This window comes from Coenobita brevimanus, chromosome 93, assembly GCF_032717465.1.
Source record: "Coenobita brevimanus isolate Jiangsu-jjx chromosome 93, ASM3271746v2, whole genome shotgun sequence".
NCBI classification, from domain to species: Eukaryota; Metazoa; Arthropoda; class Malacostraca; order Decapoda; family Coenobitidae; genus Coenobita; species Coenobita brevimanus.
The window spans coordinates 25997679-26024719 of record NC_137046.1 but is presented as its reverse complement, the minus strand read 5'-3'; the positions used below and the strand labels follow the sequence as shown (position 1 = coordinate 26024719).

Here is a 27041-nt window from a genome sequence, read left to right as displayed (position 1 = left end):
ACAAATGTGGGCGATTGTGTGTGTGTATGCGCCAACGCAAGATCGTGCAAACAGAGTGAGAGAAGACTTCTGGGCAAATGTGGAAGTGTGCATGGAAAATTTTGGAAGGAATGAGTGTTTTTGATCGGCGATATGAATGATAAATTAGGGAATGTGAAGGTGGATGGAATAGTTGGTGGGTGGGGTGTGCGTGCTGAGATAGATGAGAATGGCAGTGTGTTAGTGGACATTCGTGCTGGGAGGGGGTTGGTGATAGCCAATACCCTCTTCAGGCATAAAATGATCCACAGGTATACATGGCAAGTGATGAGAAGGGTGGGTGGTGAACTGAATGAAAGGAAGGCAATGATTGTTTATGTGTGTGTGGATGAAAGGATGCGAAGATGTGTAATGGATGCAAGAGCTTATAGAGGTTGGGGGAGTGGACTTTCTGACCACCACTTGGTGGTGGCCAGAATGAAGATCCAAAAAAGATGGAGAACTAGAAGAAGGGAAGGACGGGAAGAAGGAGTATTTGCAAGGAGAGTGGAAAGGTTACAAGAGGATGAGAAAAAGGCAGAATATAAGAGAGAAGTGGAGGAACGATTGGGCAAATATGAATTGGAGCAGATGGGGGACGTGGAAGGTGTGTGCAGGATATTCACAGAAGAAATATGTGCAGCATGTGATGTGGTGTGTGGAAGGAAGAGAAGACGGAGGGGGTGCAAGGAACAGCGTGGTGGAATGAAGAGGTGAAACAGGCTGTGGCACAAAAGCAGAAAGCATACAATGAATGGATGAGAAATAGGAGCGTGGAAGAAGTTGAGAGACGGAAGAGAGAGTTATATGTAGATAGAAAGAGAGAGGTGAAAAGATTAGTAAGAGAGAGTAAAAAGAGAGTGGATGAGGAATTTGGAAGGAATTTGAGTGTAAAGTGGAGGGACTGTAAAAAAATGTTCTGGAAAGAGGTGATGAGAGTAAGACAGGGTGGAAGTGAAGTTAGCAGGGGAGTGAAAGATAAAAATGGTAGATTACTAGTGGAGAAGGGAGAAAAAGTGAGCAGATGGAGAGAACACTTTAAGGAATTGTTGAACATAGAGGATGGAAGTGATGCGAGTATAAGTGGCTAGGGAATGGCTGGGAGAAGGAGGGAGGTGAGAAGACAGGAAGAAATCAGTAGGATAGAAGTTGTGGAAGCAATGAAGAAAGTTAAATTGGGGAAAGCCCCAGGAATTGATGGAGTGTGTGGTGAAATGTTGAAGCATGGGGGAGATATAGTAGTAGAATGGATGTAGAAGATGTGCAGATTGGCCTGGGAGGAAGGTTGAGTTCCAGAGGATTGGAAGTCAGGTATAATTATTCCCTTGTACAAAGTAAAAGGGGAAAAAGAAGTGTGTGGTAATCATGGAGACATTTGTCTTCTTATTGTAATAGGAAAAGTATTTGGTAGGATACTTATTAACAGAGTTAGGGAAATAACAGAGGAATTAGTTGGAGAAGAACAGGAAGGTTTTAGGAAGGGGAGAGGTTGTGTAGATCAGATATTCATTCTTAGATCTTTAGTGGAAAAGTTTCTGGAGAAGGGAAGGAAGTTGTATGGGGCCTTCATGGATTTGGAGAAAGCATATGACAGGGTGGATAGACAAGGATTGTGGAAAGTATTAAGAATATATGGAGAGGATGGGAAGTTGTTAAAGGCCATGAAGAGTATGTATGAGGGTGCTAAGGCTGCAGTGTATGTGGATAGTGAACTGAGTGAATTTTTCTATTTGAAGGTTAGATTGAAACAAGGATGTGTCATGTCTCCATGGTTGTTCAATCTGCATATGGATGGAGTTATAAGACAGATACAAGGTAGGGCAGTGGATGTTGGAGCGGCCCTAGTGAGAGAGGGCAGTGTTTGGAAACTCCCTGAACTGTTGTTTGCAGATGATACTGTGTTGTTAAGTGAGGACAAAGGGGAGCTGTAAGGCTTGGTGGATGAGCTTGGGAGAGTTTTTTTTTTTTTTTTTTTTTTTAGTGCGAGGAAGAAGGAACCAAAGGCCATGAGCCCACAGTAACAGTTCCCTCCAAGAGAAAAACAAAATACAATAGAGATCCAAATTCAAGATCCGATCATTTTGAGATGCCTGGACACACTGCGTTTGAAAGACTGGAGATCATAGGCAGCAGGAAATACAGACAGAGGGAGACAGTTCCAGAGTTGACCTGTAGCATAAATGAAAGACTGGGAGTAACGGTTAACTCTTGCATTAGAGAGTTGGACAGAAAAGGGATGAGAGTGTGTAAGAAACGGAATCTAAAGGTCAGTGTAGGGAAGAGTAAAGTTATGGTCTTCGAGAGGAGTGATGTCAGTGAATGTACAGTGAAGTTGGATGAGGAGGAAATGGAAAATGTGAGTGCATTTAAGTACTTGGGTAATGTGATGAGTAAGGGTGGAAGTTTAAAGGGTGAAGTGCTTGAAAGGGTGCGGCAGGAAAGAAAGGTTGCTGGTTCGTTGAAAGCAGTGATAAGAAACAGGGAAGTGAGCATGGAAATAAAAAAGTTACTACATGACAGTATTGTGATACCAACTCGTGACGTTTGGAAGTGAAGCTTGGGCCTTACTGGAGGGACAGAAGTCAAGAGTGAGAGTAGTGGAAGTGAGTTATTTGAGAGGAGCATGTGGAGTCACATGGAGAGACAGACTGACAAATGAGGAAGTGAAGGAGCATTGTGGTGTGGATGTGGATGTGATAGGAAGTGTTAGGAGAAACACACTTGAGGTGGTTTGGCCATGTGGAGAGGATGGAGAGTGAGAGACTGATGAGGAGAGTGTATGTGAGCAAGGTGGAGGGGGGGGGAGAGGGAGAGGGAGGCCAAGAATGAGATGGAGGGATGGAGTGGAGAGGTATTTGAGAGAGGGGTGTGTGAGCTGGGAGTAGGGCAATGAAATGGTTGGAGACAGGGCTACATGGAGGCAATTTGTTTGTGGCCACCTCTTAAGGGATTACGGCGTCTGGCAATAAATAGATAGATTATCCACTTTTTCTGGTACTCTCAAACTCTGGTACCCTATTCCACATCTCTTTCCTAAATTTTACCTCTGCCACCCTTTCAGTCTGCGATCAACACTAAGTCATCTGCATACAATACTGTGTGGAAATATAGCTCTGAAGTCTTTTGAGAGAACTTCAAGCACCCTGATGAACAGCAAGGGTCTCAAAACTGGAACCTGATGCACACCATTATTCATGATAACTCATCACTCAAACCACTGTTCTTTCTCATCTGGGTGAGAGCACCCTCATACATTGTCCTAACCACTATAACCAGCCACTCCTTAATCCCATGCTTCTCATTGCCCACTTCACCACCTCCTTAGGAACTCTGCCAAAGCCCTTCTCCAGATCAACAAAAGCAAAGTACAGCTTTCTCTCATCCATCCTATATCAAATTTGCCACAGGGGCGTGGGAAGTAATTCCATCTTGTGCAGTGTTTGTGATAAATGGGTGCACAAGAGATGTAGTGGTATCAGAGGTAGACTGCAAGATAATGCTGATTTTATGTGTGCGGTGTGTCGGGGAGAGCAGGTGGAGATTGTCAGGTGTGAAAGGATTGAACTTGCTGGTGAATCTCTTGAGTGGGTGGAAGAGTTTTGTTATTTGGGAGACATGTTATGTGCAGGAGGTGGGGCTGGAGCCAGCTCTGTGGCTAGGGTGAGAAGTGGTTGGAAGAAGTTCAGGGAGCTCTTGCCTCTCCTGACATGGAGAGGACTCTCCCTACGTGCTAAGAGGTCTCTGTATGCAGCATGTGTTAGGAGTGTGATGCTGTATGGTTGTGAGACCTGGGCATTAAAGGAAGAGGATATTCGCAGGCTCAAACATACAGAAATGACAATGATTAGGTGGATGTGCAGTGCGTCCCTGCGTGCAAGGCCTGGGGGGGCTGGGTTCATAATGGTAGAGTTGAGAGGTAGGATGGGACTGGAGTGTATTGGTGTTGTGATGGAGAGAGGTAGATTGAGATGGTTTGGGCATGTGGAGAGGATGGGGGATGATAATTGGGTGCAGAAGGTGAGAAGTGTTAATACTGGGGGTGGGGTTGTGAGGGGTAGACCAAGAAAGATGTGGGACGAGGTCATTAAGTGTGACCTCAGGGTTAAGGGACTGAACGGGGAGGCTGCCATAGATTGTGCAGCATGGAAAGTCAGCATTAGGTGACCAAGGCCGACGTATGCAAGCATGTTGAAGTCTTCAAAAACGAAACAATCAAGCAAAGTACAGCTCTTTTTCTGTCTCTTCCTTCCTATGTAGCTTTTTCTGAAGCTGTTGGACAGTGTATAACGCATCACTTGTTCCTTTACCTGGCATAAACCCAATCTGCATATCATCAGTACAGAGAACCTTTATACTTTAAGAAATTCACTTTAAGTATTCAGTACATTATAATTATTTTTAATATATTGTTTTTTTTTGTCCACACAGGTTGCCAAGTGTTTTGGGTTTGAAGTGCCACCATTTGTTGATTTGGCTGTCACGCTGAACCGGCGGCCAACAAAACGAGGTGGTGGTGGTGGTAACAAAAGCTACAATAAGCAGATAGAAAAAACAAAAATCTTCAGGAAAAAGATTTAATTTCTTTCTGCTGAGGGAAGTAATTAGCAGCTGGGAGGTTAAATGCAGGGGATTCTCTAGCACAGTAGTATCTTACATGATGGTAGTATAAGTGTTCATAAAGTGTTCCTGGACTTGATGGACTAACTTCAGCAGGGTATATATTAGGTGATTTTGAATATAAAATGCTGTATCAACAGGGGTCCAGTTCTGAACCATTGTGGAGCTACAATTACTGATGTCCCTGAGGGTAAAAATTGTCTTTCTTATATTATTCACCTATAAGGTCATCTGTATTTGTACCATATAACAGTTGAAAATTGGACCCATGTTGATATAGCGTTTACACAAAATCAGCTCTAGAAGTACCTATTGAAGTTAGGACATCAATTCCAGAGACACTATATAGTATTCATGTAGGTGTAATATAATTTTTCACATGATGACCCCATAGGAGCAGTTGGTTACTTGCTGTTGATGGATCTTCTCAGCTAAGTGGACCAGGGTTAAGCAACAGCAGTATACGGGTCATCAAACAAGTACATGATAACTTTAATTTTATGTTGTTATTTTTTTAAATCACAGATTGTAGATAACCTCTAAATGGTACATAGCTGGTCATTCAGATAACACAAAAGAGTAAGGTCTTGCCTGTTACATTTTCTGCAATATTTTAAAATCCTTTTCATCAGACCCAGCATACCTAAACATCTATTGCTTGATGCAGTACTAAGATAATTCATTTTAAAATTCTCAAGTTGTCATGGCAAAGGACTGTATCATCTGACTTTAGTCTGAATAATATATGGTACCTTTTAAATTTTCTCACTTGAGTCAGAATAAAATTAGTACCTCTTTTCTGCCTAGGCAACAAAGGAATAAAAAGGTGGTACAGTGCAGGAATAAGTAGTTTCAATGCACACTGTTTGGCTTATTAGTAATGTACTTTTCTGCACCCTGTGTAGTAATAACAGGAAACTGCCCAGCTTAGCAGCAGTCTTAGATGTTCACAGTAAGGTGAGAGAGCTATGGGCAGCTCATTTTGGTTGTTGTGTGTCAGCACTTGTGCCCACTGTGGCTCTTTCAGTTACTTTATTTAACCCCTGCACATAGGCCGCTACAGAAAGGGTGGACGGAGACTACTGGGTGACGGGAGGAGCCGCAAATGCAGTCCCGTAACAGTTTGAATTGGCCTCCAGTAGATCTCATCACCGGAGGACAGGGAGAGACTCCCACCACCCATTGCAAGTGTACCTCAGTCTTCTTTGTGACTTAAACAGATGCTGAACGATGTCTTCTGAAACCCCCCATCTGATTCCATCCCCACCTCAGACTGCTTGCCTCATCCACCCCTGCCAAGCCTTTGCCCAAGGATACTAGGAAAGGGCTCAGTGATAATGCCATAGGGCATGCCTTGGATGCCTCTGTGTCTAGTTTATCTAGTGGTGAGAAGTTATCACGTTGAGAGTGAAACCAAGTCAGGGCTGCGCACACGCGCATGAAGTCGTCCTACTTCAAGCGCCAAAAGTTACTGATCCTCTTCGTGTCCTTAGTCATTGAAGCAACCACCTACAGGCCTGGGGATGCTTTCATTTGTAAGAAGAAGAGTTGCTGAGTAATATGGTTTTTAATTTGTTTTCTTAACTGCTATACTTTCCCAGATATGAAGGTTTGAAGTAAGGCTATTTTGGGAAATATTGCCGTAGGAAGAGGGCAGCTGCACCCAAAATATTACCACTATCTAGAGGTTAAATGCTGTGTTAGCTTTCTTTTATTTGTATTATCTTCAGTTTCCAAAATATATTTTCATATGATAGATGATTGTTGGCATCATCTTTCCTTTCGCAGTGAGTGAATATATGAAAATTATGCTCTTTTGTGGAAACTTATAAGAACAGATGATTAGTTACTAAAACTGTACGAGGCACAGTACTTCATGTATATACTGTTTGTGCTGCTCTAGGCTAATTATTACAAGATTTTCTCATAGTCATTATTATGATTCTACATTCCAAACTATTCCTTCTTCAGGTATGCCTTTGTACCCAACCCCCCTCCCCCCCCATTTCCTCGCTCGTTGTTGTCGTGGGGGGGCTTCGGAGACGTCGATTGGGTCTTGATGGGTGGGGAAGCTGTGGTGGGGTCTCTACTCTACCCTCTCCCCTCTCCTTGGGTCCCTGTCGCTGCCTCAACTAATTTTGTGAGGTTCTTTTCCTTATCCTATTGCTTCTTCCTCTTCCCCTATCATCACCAAATAGTGGAGGCCTTAGGTGATGATACTAGTCTCCGCCCCTTCTGTCATCTTGGGTGAGACTACTCCCTCCCCACGTGTTTGCCATGCGTGGCGACCCGTATATTCCCTGCGCCCCTCTATCTGGGAGTTGAGTCCACCATGGGGCAGGGTGTAGTTCCCTGTGGTGGGCAACACGCTCCTTTGGTAGGGGGGTTGGGGTAAGACGGGCGGTCCAGTGTGGCCCTGCTGGGCAAATCGGCTGATCATGTGTTGACTCAGTCAACCTCGTCTAGTGTTAAGCGGGCACTGTTTGGTGGGCACCGCATTGGTCCGCGGCTGCCACCCCACACCAACCCGTGTCCGTGCATACCTCTCCCGCTATCCCTGGGGCTGTTGGGTGAGTTGAACCCAACATCAGCCTCCCCTCGTTGGGCTCCGTGGTGGGTGGGGGGTTGGGGGGTGAAGTCTACCAATTTACATTATATGGATATTGTTACTTCTCACCCGATTATGGTGACGACCCAAAACCCCCTTTCGACTATGGCCTCGATCTCTTCCCCTCCTCCTACACGTTCGATTGTATTAAACACCCCATTCTCCTCGCCTACTGTGCCTTCCACTCTTCCAGCTTCTGCTCTGTCTACTTCAGTCAGCGCTTCTACTATCGTCACATTTCATCCTTACCTTCCTCCTTCACCTCCTGCCTCTCATCCTTCCATGTTCTCTGTTTCCCTCTCCTGACCTCGTCCTTCTTCCTATATCCCTGCCCCTTCCCTCACCTCCTCAATTTTCGGTACGCAGACATGGTCAAAAATTTTCAACGTATACGACACAACCAACGACCTCTCACTCCACCTCTATCTCCTTCGACAAGTAGGCAGGGATGTCACCTTCTCGGCCCGTCCGAATGATTCCCGCCTCCTTGTCGTTCACAGTGCTGCCCAAGCCGAGAAGGTTACATCCCTAGTCAGTAATGCAGGACAACCCATCTCTGTGTCCCCAGACATCCAGCTCAATTCTACCACAGGCACTGTACGTTTACCATCTTCGATGTCCTTTGGCCAGAGGGCTTTCCCGGATTGTACTAATGATATTGAACTAATCCTATCGGAACAACATCACCCAATACGATCAATTCATTGCTATACAATTCCTCCTCGTGGACAACGCTAAGAGCTGGCTAATATTGTTAAAATAGTTTTTGCCTCTCGTGATCTGCCTCCCACAGTCATCATTGGAGGCACTGTTCTCCCAGTACGCGAATATATTCCATCTCCTCGTCATCGCACATCTTGTTGGCGCTTTGGCCATCCAGCCAAGTACTGCCGATCATCCGCAGTCTGCACCAACTGTGCACTGGCCAGTCATACCACCTCAGACTGCATTTCCATCATCCGATGCTGCCCAGATTGTCAAGGTGATCATTCTGCCTCCTACCGACATTGTCCTGCCTACCTCTTTGAAGCAGAAGTGTCTAGCGTCCGCTGGAAAACTGGCCTTTCCCTTCGTGAGGCTCGTCGCAGAGTTCGCAGTCTCGGTCATCACCCTAATGTTACTTATGCACGTGTAGCCCGTCCTCCTCCCATAATAACTTCTAATCCCAGAACTATTTCTTCTATCCCTTCTGCATCTGTCCCCTCTTCATCTCCTCTCTCCTCTCGCCTTCCCACCTCTCACTCTATACCTACTCCTGTAACTGTTGTCTCCTCTTCTCTTCCTCCTAGCACTCCTATTTCCACCTCTCCCTCCTCTCTACCTAAACCCCTTTCTACCTCAATCCCCCCCTTACAGACTCCTCTTGTTCCTGTCTCTAATTCTTTCTCTGTTTTAGATTTCTCTACCCCTACCTCCTCTTCATCCCTTTCCTTACCTATTCCCTCTCCTCGTCCTTCCCCTCATTCCTAACCTCGTCCCTCCTCTCACTCCAATTCTCTCTCTCATACCAGCCATTTGACGCCTCTGGCCCAACGTACCATCCGACCCCCATCCTCCTCTAGTGGTAAGCGCAGACTACCCGTTGTGTCAGACTCTAAACCCTTTCCTGTCCATCATCCTGCTTCTCCGGCTCGTAAAGTTCGTGCAACGAATACCCACCCCTCTCGATCGATACACTCTCCCGCGTCAAAGTCTACATCTCACCAGTCTCCTCAGCCATGTCCCCAGACTACTCCACAGCCGGCAAATTGTTGCACAAAACCCTCTGGAGATGACGACAGTGAAACGATCCCCAAGATTATGGATTACATTTTAACTTCTACGCCAGATTCAGCAGACAATGCTGTACCCTCTCCTTCCACCCACTCTGTTGAAGTTCATCCTGTGCCACCTGACCTCCCTCCTACTCCTCTCCCTCCTTCATCTCCCCTTCCTTCACCTTCTGTCTCCTCCTCCTTTTTACCCCCCTCCTCGTCTACTTCCAGTAATCCATCCCCTCTATCTCTCCCCATGCCTCCAGGCTGTGGTGACCGTCCTGCTCACCCACTAGTTCCACCTTCTACCCGTATTCCTACTATCGTAACAACTTGATGATTTATTATTCTGTAATATATTTTAGTCCAGTGTACTATATTTTACTCCCAGTGTAATGATGGAGGGATGGGGTGGAGAGGTATATGAGAGAGGGGGGTGTGAGTTGGGAGCGGGGCAGTGAAATGGTGGGGGACAGGGCGACTTGGAGGCGATTTGTTTGAGGCCACCCCAAATGGGATTGAGGCTTCTGGCAATAGATAGATAGATAGGTAGTAATTTATTTTATTTCCTATGTATTTATATTTTGCTTCCTGTGTATTATATTTTATCTTTAGTATTAATTTCCTTTTATCTTTCCTAGACACTATTTCTCTTTTAGGTTATACTTTTATTTGGTGTTTTAAAGTTTTAGTAACATACATACTGTAGTCTTACGGCCCACCGCAAACTTCCCGACCAGACCTCGTTCTTCCAAACAGTTATTAGTTTTTATTTTACACAATGGCTTCCATCATACAATGGAATGTCCACAGTTTTACTACACGTCGGCCAGATCTCTGGTTTTTATTTTCACAATATAACCCCCCGATTCTTTGCCTACAAGAGACGCGCCTCACCACCCCCCCTCCTCCAATTCCGTCTTATTCATATGAGTCTACCACATTCCCAGCATCATACCTGTCTCCTGATACATGTTGATATTCCTTTTCAAACCCTTTCGATTACAACTACCTGTACTATCAAATGTACCTTCGCCAGAGTGTTTCTATCTCGGTGGATTTCAGTGGTCTCACTATGTCTCTCCCCTTCAGTGCCCATCAGTTTTACTGACCTCGATCAACTTTTATCTGACCTTCCCCCTCCTATCCTGCTTTTAGGTGATTTTAACAGTCAGAACCCCCTGTGGGGTGACTCTGTTTTAACTGCACGCGGGTGCTCTTTGGAGGATTTCCTCCTTGCCCATGATTTATACATTTTTAACACTGATTCCCCAACCCATTTTGGCATCCGTACTCGAACTTTCTATGCCATTGACCTGTCCGTCTGCACCCCAACGCTTTCCTTGGACTTCACTTGGTCGGGCTTGAATGATTACTGTGCCATGGACCATTTCCCAATCCTCCTAACTCCCACGTCATACTATCCGGTCCCCGGCCCTCCTCGGTGGCACTTTGATAGGGCAGATTGGGCAGCCTTTACATCCCAAGCTGTTCCTCCCACTTCTCTTCCGCTCTACCATGATCCAACTGCTGTGCTTTCCTGTTTCCGTGCCTTTCTCCTTATGGCTGCCCGACCCTCTATTCCGCGAACCTCCCATCCCATGTCATCGAAATGTGTGCCATGGTGGAATAACCAATGCAATTCAGCCCTCCGGGTCAAGAGGGCCAGGTGGAAGAGCTTCCGTAGGAAAAAGGGCACTGTGTTGGAGGTCCAAGCATTTATACTTTTTCAGCAAGCTAATTCTCTCTTTCGCCGTACAATCCGTCGAGCAAAAAAGGACAGCTGGATGTCTTATGTCTCTACTATTGTCTCAGACACACCCATTCCACGGATATGGTCCCGCATCAGGAAAATAGCGGGTAAACAGTCACGAACCCCGACTCCAGTCCTCACCACCAATGATGGAGCCATAGGCGATGTTTTTCAGGTTGCCAATCTTCTGGGTCACCATTTTAGTCAGATTAGCAGTGGGTCTCATCTCCCCCATACATTTTTAACAACCAGAAGACGCTCAGAACGGACGCCCTTACAGTTCACAATGTCGTCAGATGCTGCGTACAATGCCCCTTTTTCCAGCTCGGAACTCAAAGCGGCTCTAACTGCTTGCAGTTCTACCTGTGAGGGGTACACTACAACATGATAAAACATCTGTCCCAGGCAGCCCTTCACTTTCTGCTTAGAATATATAATACTATATGGTCCACTGGAAACTTCCCTAATGAATGGAGACAGGCCTACCTCCTACCATTCCTTAAACCTGGCAAATCTGGGTCGTCACCTGGAGATTATCGCCCTATTGCTCTTGTTAGCTGTCTGTGCAAACTGATGGAACGTATGATGGAACGTATGGTAAACTCTCGCCTAAGGTGGCATTTAGAATCACGTGGTGCGATCTCGCCCTTACAATATGGGTACCGCAAGGGGCGGAGTACCCTAGATCCCCTGATGAGGCTAGCAACCTTCATCCAACAAGCCTTCACTAACTCAAAGATGGTCATAGCTGTGTTTTATGATCTCAAAAAGGCCTATGATACGGTCTGGAGGTATAACATTCTCCGTGTTCTACAGCACTCCGGAATTAATGGCAATATGGGGGTCTTCTTACAGAACTTTCTTTGTAACCGGACCTTCTGTGTACGCCTTCAGAATGTCTTATCCCGGTCTTATGTACAGCATGAGGGTGTCCCACAGGGATGTGTGCTTAGCACTACTCTTTTTATCCTTGCAATAAATGATATCGTTTCATCTCTCCCACATGGTGTTCGTGCTTCATTGTATGTAGATGATTTTGGTATATATGCCACTGGAGCGGATGTCTTGGCTTTACAAGCCCTGCTTCAATCAGCTATAGATGCCGCCGCAGGGTGGGCCATGGATCATGGCTTTAAATTCTCCCCCACGAAATCCTGTGCTATAACTTTTACGACCCGTCATTCAATCCCTCAACCCCCTCTTACACTATATGGTACCCCCCTGCCATATCGATTATCAGCCCCTTTCCTTGGCCTTGTCTTTGATTCTTGACTGACTTGGTCCCTGCATCTCACTTCCCTTAAGACCTCTGCTTCTCTCTGACTTCGGTTATTACAAACTCTTAGTCATATGTCCTGGGGTGCAGACCGTACAACTCTGCTTCGTCTCCATACTGTCTTAGTAGTGTCGAAGATTGATTATGGCTGTCAGGTTTATGCATCTGCCTCATCTTCCTCCCTTCAGCGCCTAGATTCTGTTCACCATCATGGTTTGCGTCTGGCATTGGGTGCTTTTCGCTCTACCCCGATAACGAGTCTGTATGTTGAGTCGGGTATACCCGCTATGTCCTCCAGACGTGACAAGCTACCTCTCCGTTACCACATTCGCCTTCTTCAACACCGATCTGCAGGTTTCCCTTCCTCTGTTATGCGCCTTTCCCCTCCTTTTCCACCCTCATTATAGTGAGTTTTACGCCAGGTACCCCTTTTTCGGATAAGGGCTAAGGCGTTGCCCCTGGGTAGAGGACTTTGGTTTGAAGCGTGTAGCATTTTATGACCGGATGCCCTTCCTGATGTCTACCAATGACCCTTGGGTGGATTCGATCCTCCGACCCTTCGGTCAGAGCGGAGCGCTCTAAATCACTGAGCCACGGCTGCTTCATCTTTTCCTTGTAGGGTCTCCAACTTACTTGCATCCCTTTCTTTCCCTGCTATTTCTGTTCTCCCTCTGAGAGATTCTATGTTTCCGCCTTGGCTTCTTCCTTGCCCTATTGTTTGTGATGCCCTGCTCTCTCGCCCAAAGTCCTCTTCCACCACACATGAACTCGATCACCTTTTTATGGATCATATGTGTTGTCACTCCTCAGCGACCCCAGTGTACACAGACGGCTCTAAGTCTTCTGTGGGCTCTGGTTTTGCTGTTCTTTTCCTAGACCATACCTATCAGATCCGCCTTCCACCAGTTGCCAGTATTTTCACTCCCGAACTTTTGGCCATTTTACTGGCCCTTCGTGTTATATACCGTTCCAGTTTACACACTTTTGTTATTTCCGCAGATTCACTTTGTGCAGTACATGGTATTCAGTCTGTCCCGGCCAGCAACCCGCTAGTGTTGGAGATACAGGAATGGTTGTTCCATATTACCACCAGATTGAAGTCTGTCTCCTTGTGTTGGGTCCCAAGCCATGTTGGGATACCGGGTAACGAGAGGGTTGACTGCCTGGCACGTACAGCTGTCACCTCTCTCTCTGTCACACCTTGGCCTATCCCAGCAACTGATTATTTCCCGATTGTTCCTCGTCTCCTTGGCCAACGGTGGCAAGCAAAATGGACATCTACAACTGATAACAAACTTCGCTCCGTCACACATACTGTCACTCCCTGGCAGTCGTCCTCCCATCGCAACAGGCGTTGGGAAATAACCCTAGCCCATCTGCTCCTTGGTCACACACGTATCACACATGGCATTCAAATGTCAGGAGGCACTCCTCCGACCTGTCAATGTTGCCAGGCTCCACTCACGGTCCACCATCTTTTGCTTGATTGCCCTCGGTTCCACGCCGTGCGCAGACAAATTCTCCCGTTCCTTTACTCCCTTGGATGTCCCCCTACCTTAGCCGATTTTCTTGGCGAATCCCCTGTGTTTTCCATCACACATCTTATGCGCTTCCTATCTCAAACCCGTATCTTGCCTCACATTTAGTGTCTACCCCGCCTTCCCCTTTGCTTTTAGTGCACCATAGCTTACCCGTCATTTTTATACATCGGTTTTAGTGCCATATAGTCCTCTTGGGCTTGGTGCTAGTTCTTATTACTTACTTACTTACTTACCTTGTACCCAAGCATTTTGGATTTGAGAGTTTGTACTTATTATGAAACCCACCGTAATGTATGGAAGTGAAATGTGGACTGTTTTGTGAAGGAGAATGTATATACAGCTGAGAGGTCTTGAATTTGGCTCTCTCTTGTATTTTGTTTTTCTCTTGGAAGGAACAGTTATTGTGGGCTTGTGGCCTTTGGTTCCTTCTTCCTAGCATTAAAAAAAAAAAAAAAAAAAAAAAAAAAATACAGCTGAGAGAGGGCTTGTGCTGTTGACTATTGTGACAACTGGATCAGAACTGGGTAAAAAGGAAAACTGGCAAGCATTTAAAGGCACAGCAGAGGCAAGACTCAGAATCTCCCCCTTTGTAACCATCTACACAGTAAACTCCCTTTATACATTTTTTTTTCCTCCATATTATCTCACTACTAAGAGGTGGGACTGGAGTCTGGGGGGGGAGGGGGGGAAGGAACTTTGCAGAGAAAGAGGGAGGGAGATCGACAGCAGAGCAGCCTGCATTTCATACAAGAAGAGGCAAGAGGGGAGAGATGATGATGATCAGTGGATAATAGTGGAGAGTGAAAAACAGCTATGATTGTGCCAAACAAGTCTCCCTCCTCACTCATCTAAACAGCTGGGAAACACATTACAACACTTTTGGAAGGATACAAGAGTGGGAGAAGGGAATCGTTTCAAAGGAGTATTTGGAGTTACATAGAAGGATGGACAAATGATAGAGTGAAAGAACATTGTGATATTTATGTGTAAATGCTGGAAAGCAAAGTGCCTTGAGGCAGTTTGGCCATGTAAAGAGAGTGAGATGGAGAGGGGAAGAGGGAGGGGATGACCAAGAATGAAATGGAGGGATGAGCGAGGGGGTATGAGTTGGCTGTGATGACAGAGGACAGAATGACATGGAAGTGATTCATTTGTGGACACCTGCTTAGGATTCAGGCATCTGGCTACAGACAGATAGTTAGAATTTTAAATTCATAAGACCATCTACCTTTTAGAAATACAGTACATAAATGAGATTGCACTGTAGCCTAAACATTGGATGTGCTGGCATACATGCAAGTTAGGAATTTTATATTATATCAACATCTTCATGAATATAAAAAGTATGACAGGAGGAATGATAGTCCAAGCAAGTAAATAGGTAAGGTAAATTGTGTGAGAGAAATGAAGATATGGAAATTGATTCAGATAGTTAATGTACAGAGAACCATTTGAAGTTTGGAGTGTTTACCTAACTGTATTAATTTACTAAATCATTTAGTGTTTGAGCTACAGTATCACCTTATTCTGGAGGCCTACCTGACTCAGAAGCCATAAAAGTGTTGCGGGATCCCCATAAACAACTTCACAGGCAGTTTTTGTCAAGAGAACTGTACATATATGGAAACTCACATTTTAGAGTATATAATGAGCATTCATTTAAACATTCATTTATACAATCATACAGATTGAAACTGTCAATATGCAAAACCTGTCAATATGTAGTGCCTTAATAGCTACAGTCTTGTTATTAGCCATTCCTTGGCCACAGGTAACACACATCACTCAGAAGAGAGGCAAAACATCACTGAAAAAGCATTAGGAGGGGAGTGTAAACCTCCTGGTAATTAGTTGAAGTGCAACATGCCAAAATATTCAGATTTTTGCCCTTGACACTTGATGAGATTCATCTGTTCGTTTGTTTGCCCCACCCCCCCCCACTTCTTTCCTCAGGTGCAGATTTGGGGGGAGGGGACACGGCGCAAATTTTTTTATTTTTATTTATTTATTTTGTTTTTTTATGTACTCGAGTCTGGGCATAGGCTTCACAGCCTGCTCTCAAGGCCCAATAATCCTCCCACATTCCACACACCTCTACATGTCACCACTTCGGTGTTAACACCCACCGTCCATATTGAATACATGCAAGGGCTGTCTCATACAGGACTGGTGTATTGGTATTAGCGGGGCTATTTTTACGACATGTCGGCGGGTCTTGTGGTAGATTGGTGAAGTCTGTTTTACTTGAAATTCAAATCCTTAAACTGTTCCCTGCCCCAATGGGGATTTGAACCTGAGTCCGGTAGGACCTCTCGCCACCTCTCTACCGATTGAGCCACCTGTTTGGCAGCGCAAATAATTTTGGCAGCATGCAAGTATTTAGGATATAAATACGAAAATACGAAAATGCTTTCTTTAATTATCACAACCCCGCAAATGCTGGACATACATATTACATCACTCACGTAGGCTTGTGCCATGGAGACCTTATATTTATTATGTCTACGTTGTGTGTCCCCAAGCTTGCTGAGTTATTTCCTGCAAGTTGATATTGTTTGTTTTGCTTGGAGATGTTTTTAGTGAATATTGTATAGTAATATGTGAACTAGCCTAATTGTTTTTTGTAGCGAGCTGGCCTGTCACGTGACCAGAGTTTGGCAGGAGAAGTGAAGGCGGGAGGTGTGTTGCCATCATAATTTATTTTCATGCATAATTATGTTGAGTTGCTTACCTCTTTCACCAGAAACTCTTTTAGTTCGAATTGCCTTAACATTACCTTAAGTTTAGTCATACCTCTTTGCCTTGAGGGGGCTAAGGATAAATATTGTTTGTTTTGTATTGCTGGCAAATGCGCCTCCTCCCAGGTGGAAGGACAGGATTGCATGTCCTTGGCCCCACCCCCCCAACACACACACACACACACACTTCCCTAGCTAACTTTGGAGAGAGTGGACATGCCTCACTTATCACAATCGCACCAAGTAGTTGGACTGTGTTGTCTTCCCTGGAGTATGGGTGTGGCAGGTGTAGTCGTGGAACTTAATGGTGGAGTGCTTTGGGTTGCCATCTTGCCATAACTTACAAAAGGACCTCAATATATTGTCCAGATGGTCTAAAAGTTGGGAAATGGAATTTAATGTTGAAAAATGTAAAGTACTTAACCCGAGGCATCCCATCGACATATGGCTACTTTGCAACATTTTGTCACTGCTAGTCCTGTCGACGTACTGGTATGTTGCGCAATTGCAAGGTTCATAATTTGCACAATTTCCAATTTTTGTGCGTGATTTTTGGTACGTATACACGGGACACCTTCCTCTATTCCTCAACAAGATGCCTGGCAGGGACAATGCCTTAGATTGCATAACCCCCCCCCCTGCATGCCATTGTCTCGGCAATTCGCCTGTTACCAGTGACCTGGCCAATAAAGACGTTCAGGGCCAGAGTGATTCCCCAATCGATGACAATGTGGAGGACAAAGTTTACGTAGAATTAGAGGAAGAAACAGTCATAAATGATGATCAGGTAATGTCGCCAAAAAAGGTCAGGTATGTTGATAAGTTAGTGAGTGAAACAATGCTTATAATGCCTATATTACTGTTTGAAAACCAATATACTCTCGTACTACATATAAATTCGTACCAAATAAGTAAATAAATACCGTTTATGAGTGGTATGGAATAGTTACCCTCCCACAGAACTCGTTTTCTTTGGAGCCAACCTGATAGAAAACTCAGTAAGATAAGGAGGTACTGCTACCTGTATCGAGTATTTTAAACCTCAGGTGAGCGATTTCTCTATGAATTTTCGATGTTTCTCACCAAAAGCAGAGGTTTTAGCCAAAAAAATTTTTGTCCAAAATAGCTTGGGATTGGAGGGTGTTGGAGGTGCAAAATAGCCCGGGACGTGACGGGTTAATGTAGGCAAGACCATTGGAGATACTAAATACAACTTAGATAACAAAGACATTAGTAAATTAGAATGCAAGAGAGATCTAGGAGTTATGGTTAGTAAAGACCTCAGACAAAGGCAACAGTGTATTAATGCGAGAAATAAAGCAAATAGGATCCTAGGATTTATTTCAAGAAGTGTGAGCAGTAGGTCATCAAAAGTAATATTACAACTTTATCTAGCAATAGTAAGGCCACATTTAGACTACACCGTGCAGTTTTGATGTCCTTTCTATGGAATGGATATAAACTTGTTAGAAAATGTACAGTGAAGAATGACAAAAATGATACATGATGTTCGGAATCTGTCATGTGAAGACAGATTAAAAAACCAAATCTGCACTTACTAGAGAGGCGTAGAGTAAGTGGAGACTTAATTTAGGTGGATGAAGGGAATAAATAAGGGAGATATTAGCAAGGTACCTAGCCCCTTAGCTCCCAGGGTTCCTGTGCGAGGGATTTTGCTGGATGGGTATTAAGCGTACTGCCCTCTGCCTGCCGGCTCACAGTCACAAAGCTCACATCAGTCCATACCCCAGGGTTCCCTTCTTTATGAACCTTTGAAAATGCCCAGTTCCCTCCTATATTGAGGACACTGGGCAGAAATGGGTTGAAGTGAGCATACTAGAAAATACAGTAGTTTCAAACTAGAAATATTCCATTTTAGTACGGAAATACAGTAGGTAGAAATTGGTTTGGCAATAGAGTAGTAGATGAATGGAATAAGTTATGTAGTAAAGTAGTTGCTGCCTCTTCCATTGAGAGTTTCAAGTATAGGCTAGATAAGCATATGCCAAATAAGGGGTGGGTATAGGGAAAAAAAAAAACAACAACCAGTACTCATTCATTCTTTGTCTTTTTCATGTTACATTATGATAGTCTCTGTTTCTCCTTTCACACTTTCCTATAAAATGTCCACGCCAGTTTTCCTATACTTTGTGGTGTTCTTTTTTACTTTTTCCTGCCGGCTTCGACTGGAGGGTTTGGAGGGTGGGGGACAGGCTTCATTGCTATCCGTATCTCATGCTAGTAGTTCAGTTACTCTTCTAAGAGCTGCCTGTCTTGGGCCAACCAGCCTACCACAGTTATCCTCTCTTCTTATATTCTTATGTTGTGTTCTGTTGTAGAGTTTTGAGTTGAGTCTCGGCGACCTTTGGTCTGGGCCTGTCAGCTCACAGTTCACGTCTTTAATTTTTCCTTGTGACCTTGCGAGGCTTATCTCAATGGCAAGGTGCACCAGATAAGCCAGCTTTGCTTGAATCAACACTCGGACATCAGTATTGCAACTTGTAATGCTAGGTGAAAAAGGCCCGACTTCTCGGTCCTAGAACACCTAACGTATAGTGGGGTCCTTTTTCGAGACTGGGGCTTAGTGCAATAAAGAGAGGTAGGACACAAAAACTCCAGGCAATAACCTTTACACGTATATTACTTCAGTCAGACACAGGACAAAACAGCAGACAGTACAACACAATATATGGTGGATAATAAAACCTTAACTAGATAATCAGTATCTCACAAGATCCTAGTTTAATAGACACTGATGCTAACACTCTGGATTTAGTGTACAGGTTTACTTAGAACACAAGGTCGCGGTGCATGTGGGGGAGCAGAGGGTGAGTCTCACACGGAGGGGGAGGGGTGATGCGCTGAGGGTCTGATTACAGTTATAGTAATATCGAGTGGGAATTGATGTTACAGATTCTGACTTGGTATTTTCTGGTAGCAAGGGGGTTTTGGTAATTGATTATATTACTAGTCCAGGTTTTCACATACGCGTCGACTGGTGAGAGGAGATTTACTAAGGGAGGGTGTAAGACACTGAGAGTCTCGTTGTGTTTATGGTCACATGAGCAGGAGGGTATTATTAACACTTTCTCTTTACTATTTCCTGGTAGCAAGGGACATTTGGGTATTTTACTAATGAGAATCTCTCGGGTTGGGAGTCTTACTGATTTTCTACAAGGGCGTCACTCCATGAATCTGTTTCACCAGTACTTAGACTCTGCACTCGATATTATTAGTCTGACCCGTGGTATTACTTTTTCCCCTGTTATCTTCTCGTGAACACTGGACCTGTTATTCGGGGTGCACTATGTCACTATATCTCTGTTACACTAACTTGGGGCAACATCACACTTAACATAAGTCACTTATACGGTTGGGGCGGCGGGGAGACACGCCGGCGACAATTCTGCCGGAACAGGGGCACCGCCAGGGGAGGGCGTGCCAAGAGGGCACGGGACGACTCACAGGGGCGTCTTCTCTCGTCCGGGGCTGCAGGTGGCAAAGGGGCCCGTATTCTTCGGGCTGGGTACAGGTGGGGCCAAACAGGTCCAGAAATCTCTGGCTCAGGTCTCAACCGGAGGTGGAGGTCTTCCGCCGTCGGGGTGTAGGGAGATCTCACCCGGGCGTCCTGGGGAGGGCCTGAAGTACCCTAGGACTGCGGCCCCCGGAGTCAAGGGGCGCCATCAGGGAGGGGCTGCAGCACCAACCTGAATCAGGGTCCGTCAGGTGGGTCTTCTCCAGGGCCAGGCGTAGGGAGCAGAGGCCAGAGGAGACAGTAGGTCCTCTCTGGGATCCTTCTGCGTCTCCTGCGTCGGGAGTTCGGGCATTCGTTTCACGCTGGGGCGGCAGCACTGCTCTCACCTGTCTCTGGCTGTGGTGCCTGGCTACTGGCCGTGGCCTGAGTGGGGGAAGCAGCGTGCCTCTGGACACCTTCGGAGTGGCTACCGGCCGTCTGACGAAGGTGGGAGAGGCTGCAGGCTGACTCGGGGGCAGCACCTTCGGAGCGGCTATCGGCCGTCTGATGAAGGCGGGAGCGACTACAGGCCGTCTCCTTCTGCCAGGGGGAGGAGCGGCTACAGGTCGACTCGGGGGCAGCACCTTCGGAGTGGCTACCGACCGTCTGACAAAGGCGGGAGCGACTACAGGCCTTCTTCTTCTGCCGGAGGGAGGAGCGGCTACAGAGTGGCTACAGGCCGACTTGGGGGCAACACCTTCGGAGCAGCTACCAACCGTCTGACAAAGGCGGGAGTGGCCACAGGCCGTCTCCTGCCGGAGGGAGGAGCGGCTACAGGCCGACTCGGGGGCAATATCTTGGGAGCAGCTACCAGCTGTCTGACGAAAGTGGGAGGGATTACAGGTTGTCTCCTTCTGCCAGGGGGAGGAGCGGCTACAGGCCGACTCCTGCAGGAGGGGGTGTAGGGCGACTACAGGCTGTGCCTGGAAGAACACCTTCTGACGAAGGCGGGAGCGGCTACCAGTCGTCTCCTGATTACCCTCAGGTCGGTGAGACACCAATTCCCTTACGAGGGTCGGGCGGCTACAGGCCGTCCCAAAGAGGAAGACACCTTCGGAGAGGCTACAGGCACACTCCTGTTGAAGGCGGGAGTGGCTACAGGCCAACTCCTGAGGGGCGCTGTTTGGAGCTGGATAGGCAGCTCCACCCCGATCTGATCTGGCGGTACCTCTTCCCGAAGGTAGTGTTGAATTCCTGCTAGGGCAACGGTGAGGCGGCTGAGTGTCATAGGGGCGCACGGCCCAGGCTGACGTGCCGTTGTCGCACTGCGTCCTGCGGTTCAGCTGCGGCTCCTCCGTGGGGTCCTGGTGGGGGTGTCAGGCAGTTTCCGGGGGCACTATGCTGTAGCTCACGCATGTTACCTGTTGGGGAGTTTCTGGGGGCACTGTGCTGTAGCTCACGCATTTTACCACCTTCCTCCTGGAAAAAGTCATGTACCCGTGACTGGAGGTGATAGGCGTGTCATGGGTGGCGTAGACAGGTTGGAGGTCCTGGAGAAGGGCCTGCCAGGCAGCTGTGGCGTGGTTTTCCTCTTGCTCCACGTCACAGGTGAGGAAGAGCGTGGTGGGTGAGGAGCGGAGGAGGTTCAGTAGGTGGCGTGGTCCTCGGAGCTGGCGGTTCCTGCCGAGGGTAGGCACCCGTACTGCCCGTCGCACTTTCATCTTGCTGGATGTTGCTGCTGGTGTGGTGTGGTGGTGTATGCTGGACACTGAGGGTAGGAGCCGGGATTTGTGCCATGGTAATGCGGTGTAGGGTCTCTGGGGAGTATAGGTGGTGGGGATCTGTGCTTGGTGTAGCATGACATTGTGAAGTTGTTGGGAGGTGGGTGACGTAGGGGAATAGGTGTATCGGGCAGGTGGGCATGAGAGGCGACCCAAGTGGGTGGTTGTGGTTTTGAGGGTGGGAGTGGGTGAGGAGGTGGGCGTGCGGGGTGGGTGGGGTTGGGTGGTTCGTGTCGTTGTGGGTGTGGCGGGGTGTGATGATGTCGGAGTGGGCGTCTGTAAGGGTGGTGGGCGGGAGGTAGTGGTAGTCGGTTGTGGTGAAGGTATGGTGGCGTGGGCGGAACATGAGGGGCTAGGCAGTGAGGGTGGGGCGGTGGGAGGAAGGGGTTAGGGAGAGCGATGGGAGGCTGGTGTTGCGGGTGAGATGTCAGGTGAGGTGCAGGGGGTGGTGGCGGCCAGGGAGGCTGAGGTGGTAGGGGGGGGTGGAGGGGGAGGGTGAGGAGGAAATGTAGCACTCGTATATGGAAGTAGGGGGTGGCTCGGGGGCAGGAGGAGGTTGGGGGTGTGGGGCCGAGGTGGGGGTGCGGAAAGGGCGCACGTGGCGATTTTGGAGGGTGCGTGGGGCGCCGTGATAGTCGACGACAACTTGGTAAGGGTTGGGGACGTGGGTGATTGTGTGGGGTCCCGTGAAGCGGGGGGCAAGCTTGTGTGGGGTGGGGAGTTGGGGGATGACGACAGTGTCGCCAGGGTGGAAAGGGTTGGGGGCTGTGTCACGGCTGAGGTCTAAGTTTCTCTGTAGGTGGTCTAGTCGGCCCTTCAGATGGTGCAATGGGTCTGTGGTTGGAGCGGAGGTGGGTGGTTGTAGATGTTGGCGAAGTGGCAATAGCAGGGGGGCCTCGCCGAATATCCTCTCGTAGGGGGAAACCCCGTCTTCTCTGGGGCAGGAATTAATGCCCCACCGAACAATTTTTACATGAGCAGGCCAATCGTCGTCTTTCGTAGCCTCGATGCGTGTGTGCAATTGATTCATGATAGTGTGATGGCTACGTTCACATACTGCGTTTCCCTGTGGCCAGTAAGGAGAGGAGTGGGAGATTTTATATCCAAATATTCTGGCGAGCTCTTCCCAGACTTTTCCGGTAAACTCGGGGGCATTGACAGAGTGGATGGCCTGTGGAATGCCAAAATAAGGGGACATGTCGGTGTCGGCGATGGCGACGGCATGATGCTCTTTGGCTGGGCAAGCTACTACAAATTTTGAATACGTGTCCACAAAGGTGATCACATATTTGTACCCTGATTTTGGAGGGAGGGGGGCCCACTACATCAATTGGTAAGAGTTGCCAGGGCTTGTGGGCGGTGATGTGGCCCAAGGGTCCTACGGTTCGGATGATATCTTTCCCCAGTGCACAGGGCGGGAACTTTGAATGATTCCTTTGGCGAGGGTGGAGGGGTTTGGCACCCAGTATGTGTCGTTGAACACCTGCAGTAGTTTCTTGGTGCCCAGATGGATGCCGTTATGGGCATGAAGGTGGCGCAGGGTGTCAGGCGCCATATCGGGGGCCAGGAGGATATGCCCGGATGGGGTTAGGAGGTGGTAACCCTGCCGGTATAGCTTGCTGAACAGGTGGGAGGGGTTCCTTGCGGTGCCATTGTTGCAGGAGGTCTGTTTCTGGTTGTACGGCATGGATGGGGAGGCAGGAAAGGGCATCTGCGTTAGTGTGGAGTTTTCTGGGCCTGTAAGAGATCTCGTAATGAAATTCTTCCAGGGTCTCGCGCCACCTGATAAGTTGGGCGTTATGGGAATCAGATTGGCGTAACCACTGGAGCGACTGGTGGTCCGTGATGATAGTGACCTGAGTCCTGGAAAGATAAGCCCTGAAATGCTGGAGAGCCCACACTATGCCAAGACATTCACGCTTAGTCGCGGCATAATTCTTCTCGGCTTGATTCAAGGTGCGGCTGGCGCAGGCAATGATGTGTTCCCGACCGGCTTGTACCTGGGCTAGCATGGCGCCTATGGCGGTGAGGGAAACATTGGTGTAGAGGCAGAAGGGAAGGGAATAATCGGGAAAGGCTACGTTGGGGGAGGAGACTAGCTTATCTTTGAGCTGTTGAAAGGCAGCTCGCCTCTCTTCCGTCCAGAGGAACGGTTCCCCCTTCTTGGTCAGATCGTGAAGGGGCTTTGCAATATGGGCGAATCCCTTCACGAAGCGACGGTAATAGGATATCAGTCCTTAGAAGGCACAGATGCCGTGGACGTCCCGTGGCGGAGGTATATCCGCTATGGCGCAGAGCTTGTCCGGGTCTGGGGAGATTCCTGCGTGGAAAATAATGTGTCCCAGAAATGAGACAGTCCTGGCGGCCAGGACACACTTAGAGGGATGGAGTTTGAGGCCTGCCTGGCGAATCCTAGTGAAGACTCACCAGAGGCGCTGCAGGTGGTCGGCCCAGGTCTGGCTAAAGACGATGACGTCATCTAAGTAAGCCAGGCATATTTCCCAGGTGAGGCTGCTCAGGACAGATTCCATCAGCCTGGAGAAGGTGGCGGGGGCATTGCAGAGGCCAAACGGCAGGACATTAAATTAGTAATGTTTGCCGTTGCTTGTTGAAAAGGTCATATTGCCATGATCTTGTGGATGCATGGGGACCTGCCAGTATCCAGACTGGAAGTCGAGGGTGGAAAACCAAGACGCCTCGCAAAGGGAATCTAAGGAAACATCGATTTGTGGGAGGGGGTGGCATCTTTGATGGTGACGTCGTTCAGGCGGCGGTAATCGATGCAAAATCGCATCGTGTCGTCCTTCTTTTTCACTAGAACGATGGGGGAGGACCAGGGGCTGGTGGAGGGGGAAATGACACCGGCCTCTATCATTTCACGTACCTGGCGGTCCTCTTCCTCCCTTTGTCAGGGATTCTTCCGTCGGGAAGGTTGTCTAATGGGTGGGCCTATTGTGTGAATCTCGTGCGACAGGTACGTGGTGTGTCCTATGTCTGCTGGTCTTGCCGCAAACAGATCCTGGAAATCCAGGAAAAGGCGGTGTAGGGTGTCTGACCGCTGGGCGGAGAGATGGTCGGGAATGGGTGGTAAGGGGGTGGGGCACAGGGCTCGGCTTCCTCCATCTCTCCGATGATGAGCCCTTTTGGGAGGGTCAGGGGAGAAGGGACGAGGTTAGCAATACGGATGGCAGTGTGATGTGAGGGGAGGAAAGTGGGAGATAAGAGGCAGGCAGAGAGGGCTCCCAGCAGGAGGAGGGGGGAGAACAAGACAGAGGGACCGGAGGGCCGGTTAAGGGACACCCAGGCCTCGTGGTGGGGGGGAATGGTAACGGCGGCAGAGATGGTGGCGGGAAAGAGGGAGGAGGGGTGGTGAGGGGGGTGGAGGGAGGGGAGGAGGGGGTGAATCTTCTGGCCGGGGCTGGGGCCGGAGCTTACAGGTGCAAACGGCCTGGGTGGGGTTGGGCGGGGCATGGAACTGCAGCTGCTGATAGCGGCAGTCTATTGTAGCTCCGAGTTTCTGGAGTAGGTCCAGTCTGAAATACCCGTCATAGCTCTGGCAGGAGGAGTAAAAAATAACAAATTGGTGTCGGGTTGACACCGGCTTGTGGATGTCGACCTGTAGGGCCTGTGTCTCCCCATGGATGGGCAGGGGGTCATCCCCCGCATCCACAAGGTGAGTGGCAGTGGGGCGGAGTGGGCCAAAGGTTGATTTATGGCAGGAGAAATAGTGGCTGTAAAGGCAGGATCTGGCCTCTCCTGTATTGACTAACAGTCTGGCCTTCACGCCATTCAATTTCATCTTGTGGTACACTGGGGGGCAATATTTAGGGGTAATGGCCCCTGCCACAGTGGGTTGGTGTGGGGGTAGGCCTAAAAATCCAGCTGTCTGGCACTTTCTTCTTCCTGCTCCTGCTCCTGTTCCCCAGGATTGGGCTCCTGTATGAGTGCCAGTTCATCTTCCGGGGCCTCGCCCTCCAGAGAGGACACCTTATGTGAACCAGGGGCCGTGGGTCTGCGGCGGGCAGCCTTAAGCTGGTCCTGTATGTCATGTAGGGGACACCGGGAGCTGCAGGCTGTGAATTCCCATGGATTCACTAGGATCAGGTTCGGGTTTTCCCGATGGGCGGGGCAGCGGCTGGAGGGGTGTGCCCTATGCAGGCTTAGCGCCGGGGTGGGGTTGGTGTGAGGCAAGGGCAGACGTGGCATGGTCGGGGGAGCCGGGGGTTGAGCGGGAAATTTCTTCACCACATTAATTTGCTGGGGAGTAGGGCAGGCAGTCAGGAGGCGCCGTATGAGCTGGACGTCTCTATATCTCCAGTTTGGTCATGGATGGTAAAGTGTTGTTTGACAACACTCGGAAGCACTCTGAGAAGAGTGCTGTACGCTTGCTGATCCCGGGTTTCCTCATCTGCCTTCGGGTAGGCAGCAGTAACTAGGCGTTGTGCCTGTATCAGGGTATTATTTAAATCCCCATCAAATGAGAAGCTGTCCAGTTGGGATAGAGCCACCACTTTCCCTAATGGTGGGGTGATGGCCTGAACAACGAACTTTGTAAAGTTCTGCCAGGTGATCTCCGGGACAATTTTCGGTGCTATGTTCGCCGCCGCTTTGCCCAATAGTGGAAGTGTGACTGCAATTTTTTGCTGGTCATTATCAGAGCCAATATCCAGATACGTGTGTATATCATACTGGTTGGGGTCAAACTTGGGTAATTGTACGTGAGGTTTTGTTGCCATTTTGCCAAATATTTCCTCACTACCTCTATTTTACGCCTGGGTTAAGAACCACCGCTGGCCACCAGTGTAATGCTAGGTGAAAAAGGCCTGATTCCTTGGTCCTAGAACACCTAACGTGTAGCGGGGTCCTCTTTTGAGACCGGGGCTTAGTGCAATAGAGGTAGGACACAAAAACTCTAGGCAGTAACTTTTACACGCATATTACTTCAGTCAGGCACAGGACAAAACAGCAGATAGTACAACACAATATATGGTGGATAATAAAACCTTAACTAGATAGTCAGTATCTCCAGGATACTAGCTTAACAGACACTGATGCTAACACTCTGGATTTAGTGTACAGGTTTACTTAGAACACAGGGTTGCAGTGCACGTGGGGGAGCAGAGAGTGAGTCTCACAGGGGGGGGGGAGGGGTGACGTGCTGAGGGTCTGATTACAGTTATAGTATTATCGAGTGGGAATTGATGTTACAGATTCTGACTTGGTATTTTCTGGTAACATGGGGGTTTTGATAATTGATTACATTACTAGTCCAGGTTTTCACATACGCGTCGACTGGTGAGAGGAGATTTACTAAGGGAGGGGGTAAGACACTGACAGTCTTGTTGTGTTTATGGTCATACGAGCAGGAGGGTATTATTAGCACTTTCTCTTCACTATTTCCTGGTAGCAAGGGACATTTGGGTATTTTACTAATGAGAATCTCTCGGGTTGGGAGTCTTACTGATTTCCTACAAGGGCGTCACTCCATGAATCTGTTTCAC

At 48.0% G+C, this 27041-nt stretch overlaps 1 protein-coding gene across 2 annotated transcripts in view; it reads left to right on the top strand.

Annotated features, from left to right (window-relative positions):
- The window catches only part of pit (probable ATP-dependent RNA helicase pitchoune), a 341853-nt gene extending 336170 nt beyond the window's left edge, over nucleotides 1-5683 (top strand). For both annotated transcript variants that reach the window (XM_080282378.1, XM_080282377.1), the window contains one exon: nucleotides 4447-5683. In XM_080282378.1, the coding sequence (XP_080138504.1) occupies nucleotides 4447-4596 (150 nt within the window). In that variant the 3' untranslated portion in view covers nucleotides 4597-5683. The remainder of the gene's footprint in view (nucleotides 1-4446) is intronic.
- The last annotated feature ends 21358 nt before the right edge of the window (nucleotides 5684-27041 follow it).